Source organism: Psammomys obesus, unplaced genomic scaffold (assembly GCF_907164565.1).
Source record: "Psammomys obesus unplaced genomic scaffold, mPsaObe1.curated_primary_1811, whole genome shotgun sequence".
NCBI classification, from domain to species: Eukaryota; Metazoa; Chordata; class Mammalia; order Rodentia; family Muridae; genus Psammomys; species Psammomys obesus.
In genome coordinates this window covers 27,415,011-27,418,913 of record NW_026596051.1, presented here as the reverse complement: position 1 = coordinate 27,418,913, position 3,903 = coordinate 27,415,011, and the positions used below count along the sequence as shown (strand labels likewise).

At 45.8% G+C, this 3,903-nt stretch overlaps 1 protein-coding gene across 12 annotated transcripts in view; it reads left to right on the top strand.

The window, feature by feature from the left end:
- The first annotated feature begins 2,231 nt into the window (after window positions 1–2,231).
- Window positions 2,232–3,903, top strand: part of Ldb2 (LIM domain binding 2) — a 297,382-nt gene continuing 295,710 nt past the window's right edge. For 7 of the 12 annotated variants that reach the window (XM_055624199.1, XM_055624201.1, XM_055624205.1 and 4 more), the window contains exon 1: window positions 2,232–2,610. In XM_055624199.1, the coding sequence (XP_055480174.1) occupies window positions 2,479–2,610 (132 nt within the window). In that variant the 5' untranslated portion in view covers window positions 2,232–2,478. The remainder of the gene's footprint in view (window positions 2,611–3,903) is intronic. The other 5 variants (XM_055624196.1, XM_055624194.1, XM_055624195.1 and 2 more) reach the window with 2 other exon arrangements.

Genomic DNA, 3,903 nt, shown 5'->3' with positions numbered 1-3,903 from the left:
AAGAAAGAAAGAAAGAAAGAAAGAAAGAAAGAAAGAAAGAAAGAAAGAATGAGAACCCAAAGTCTTCTTCAGCCCCAAGTGTCTGTGTAACATGTATAGTACTGGGACATTTTTCTACTGAAAATGATTTTTGTTAAAAGCAAAAGGACAGGATGTGGCCAGTTTCTGTTTTCTATGCTCAGCATTCTGATTGGAGGAAGGATGGATTGCAAACAGTAAGATGATTGTAAATCCGTAAGCAGGAGACCAGCTTGGAGCCTCGTGAAGGCACAAGGATGTGAATCCATGGAAGTGGGGCAAAACCTTGGAACGTTGCATGTGGAGTTTTCAGGTACAAACCACAAGTGTTTCCAGTGATCACTTGGAGTGCTTTGCAGGAACAACCCAGGGCAAAGCTTGCCGGAATGGAGCACCGCTCTCCCTTCGTGGGGTTGGGTCACTATTGGGCTGCACACACCTGCTTAGGGGTTCCTTTGACTCAAGCGCTGACACGAAGAAGCAAACACAAACTCAGGCAGACACTGGAGCTCTAGGAATGTCTTTACTTGGGGAATTTATGCACAAGGAACTGTTGGCTTTTGCAATGGCCACCACATTGAAACATAAATCACACCGAATTTGTTTGAAATCTCATTTTTAGGAGGTTGTGTGTTTTGACAAACCTTGCAGCAAATTTGGCCCAGCTTTTGGATTAGTAATGAAACTTGAAACCCAGCATTCTGGCCAGCCTTGGGGTCCCCAGACACGTGTTCTGAGAAGCCTAAGAGTAATACCTCCCCTAATCCCATCCTGGCAAGTGACTTGACTGTATTGAGCTGCTCTGCTGAAAGTTTGGGGTGGACTCTGCAAACATTTCTTGCAAGTGGGAAACAAGATTGATCAAGACTCCAGTTTGGGGACATTTTTTTCTCCTGGATGCAAACTGCAGAATTAATAGCACCTATTCCCCTGTTGGCTAGTGACTCTAAAATACCCCAAGCCATGACTGGGGCAGAAAGTTAATTAATCTGCTTATTAAAAAGGAGAAATGTCTCATTTGCATTCATTTGCATCTAGGTCTTGCATTCATCTTTCGTTTCTGTGGTCCTTTCCCCCTTTCCTCCTTAGTACCACTGAATTAGATAGGTGTAAACTTCCTGCGTCTGTATTTTCTGGGGCTGGGCTCTGGTTAGCCCCGCAGCCAGCACAACTGGGTTCTTTTTTAGATTCCCTAATTCTTTGTAGCAATTCTCCCCTTCCATGGGCTATTTGAGGTTTCTTTCAGTTGTCATATATCACAATTAATATTTATAGACTTGGCCACTCTTGGAGGAAGAAGAGACCTCCTCCCCATCAGAGTTGGGCATGTTACTTGGGGGACAATACATTCAATTATCTGCAATTTCTTACTCAACTGAATTTTTCATGGTCATTTTTGTGGGATGTTTTCTCCTTGCTTTTCCTATCTTACTGTGCAGTCTGCTTTTTGGATTTTTTTTCCCCTCTTAGAAATAAAAACCCATTACCTCTTGCGTGGATTTTGGATGGCTCCACATTCAGGTTGGGGATGATATTGTTTTTACCTGAGACTCTGCAGGTAGCCTGAGTAAAGACCCCTTAAAACCACCTTCAAAGGGCTTGACTGAGATTTTGGGAGGGCCGGAAGGGGGCTGGGCATATGCATAATTTGGAAGGCAGGGGCAGGGGGAGGGGAGTGCTAAGGCACAGCTGGCTATCCAAAGTACAGCAGGTACAGCCAAAACTCTGTGGGGAGATGAGGGCCCAGAGGAATCTTCCCGAGAGGGAGTGAATCACCATTCCAAATTCAGAGGGACCAGAGTGCCAGAGCTGCCGTGTTTGGGAGTCATCTTTCTGATACATTACAACAGTGTGGCTGTCAGTCAGGGGCGAGAGGTTCAGGCAGTGGGTGAACCCACCTCTATGCTAACAAGCTTAGCAATCAGGCTGTGCAAGGTCTTGGCTAGAGGAAAAAAAAAATTAAAACTCAGCCTTAGACCTCTTGTCAGACTATGAGGAGAATTATATTTTTGAACTAGTCTACAGTGTGGACAGGAAATGACCTCTTCACCAACTGCTTCTTTAAAAACAAGCAGTTGGAGCCTCTAGCTATCCAGCTTCTCTCTCTCTCTCTCTCTCTCTCTTCTCAACTCCCTCTCCCCCTTCTCCCTCCCTCCTTCCTTCCCTCCCTTCCTCCCTCCCAACCTCCAACCTCCGCTCTCTCCCTCTCTGAGCTCCAGTGCGCCCTCCCCTCCCGCGCTCCCTCCCTCCCTCCCTCCCTCCTCGCTCCCTCTCCTCTCTCGCTATAGAGGGCTCCCACAGCACTTCCCAGCCAGTGTGTTCAGCCTGCCTGCCTGCCTGCCTCTGTGTGTGTGAGCGTGTGTGCGTGCGTCTACTTTGTACTGTGAAGAACACAGCCCATGTGCTCTGCATGGACGTTCCTGATACTCTGTTAAGCTTGATTTTCGACAAGCAGGCGAGATGTCCAGCACGCCACATGACCCCTTCTATTCTTCTCCTTTCGGCCCATTTTATAGGAGACATACACCATACATGGTACAGCCAGAGTACCGAATCTATGAGATGAACAAGAGACTGCAGTCTCGTACAGAGGTAAGTTCTTCAACCTTGGCGTGTGTTTGTGCATTAAAAAAAAAAAAAAAAAACAACAACAAAACCCCAAAAAACAAAAAACTGCATGGGCTTTTCCTGGGGTTCTTGGCTGAATTCAGTGGGAAGTGTCCCACCAGCTACTACCATGTAGGTGGAAATCAGCTCAGCAGGATGAACCCACGAGTTTGAATGCTGGGTTTCCAGGGACAGTAACTCTTGGAGCTGGGGACAGTTTCTGCCGGAATCTCAGAATCTGCAAATAGACAAGCCAGCACTTGGCTCACACGAGAGAGCTCTTGAAATGCAGGTTTTCCAGAACTCCGCTGTTTATAGGCTTAGAGAGGGTCCTGTTTGTTGGGATAGAAATTGCAAGAGATGTTGTGAGTGTTTGCATCTGGTGTGGGTGTCTGTGTGCAATAGAATATATACAGATAAATTGCAAATTCCATAGGAAGTCTGTTTTAACCTGCACTTACTTTTTCAAAGTGGCTAAAATTTAGGTAAAAGGGACAAGAGAGGAGTCGTGCCTACTTTTCTGAACTCTCAGGAGGTGGGGTGGGGGAGACCCACATGCTTGCCTGTTTCTGTGTTAAATGCAGAAACAGGTTGATTGAGGCGGGGTGGGGGTAGGGCGGGGTGGGTGCTGTTTTCCTGCTTTCTCCTCTCTGATGGTTGTGTGTGCCTCCCAAAGACTCTACCTTGCGACAGAAGTTAGTTCCCCATTTAAGTTCTGTGCGTTTGTGATCTACTCCTGAGAGAGGGAGACGGAGCCTCCCATGCACTGAGCCAGTCCAGGACTTCTTCAGAACTTTCCAAATGCAAAACTCCAGACTCCTTTCACAATTTCAATATTTAATTTTTCTCTGGGCTGGCTGAGTGGCAAAGCATGCTGCCAGGGGCTCATCTGCTTGCACCGTGGGACTCAGTGTTGCAGTGTCTATTGTAGGTGTGTCAAAGTCTCTTGAGGAAGTAGAAGTCTCTGGGAATTGAGTTTTCTCTTCAGAGTACAAACACCCAGAGAAGTCATGTCACAGAGGTGTTGGGGGAATAGCTTTGGTAGGTATTGAGATTGAAGATTGACTTTTAACTCTGGGAAAGGATTCGATTAAGTTTGTATGATAAAATAAAACACACTTGCTTTGGGTTGTCTGCGGAGCCATAGAGAATTCCTGATGTTTAATGTATTGAATAGGGCTAACAAGATGTGACCTGCTTTCTGATTGGCTAACTGCTGGACAAGAGCTTGTGTTTTTTTTTTTTTTTTTTTTTTTTTTTTTTTTTTTTTTTTTTTTT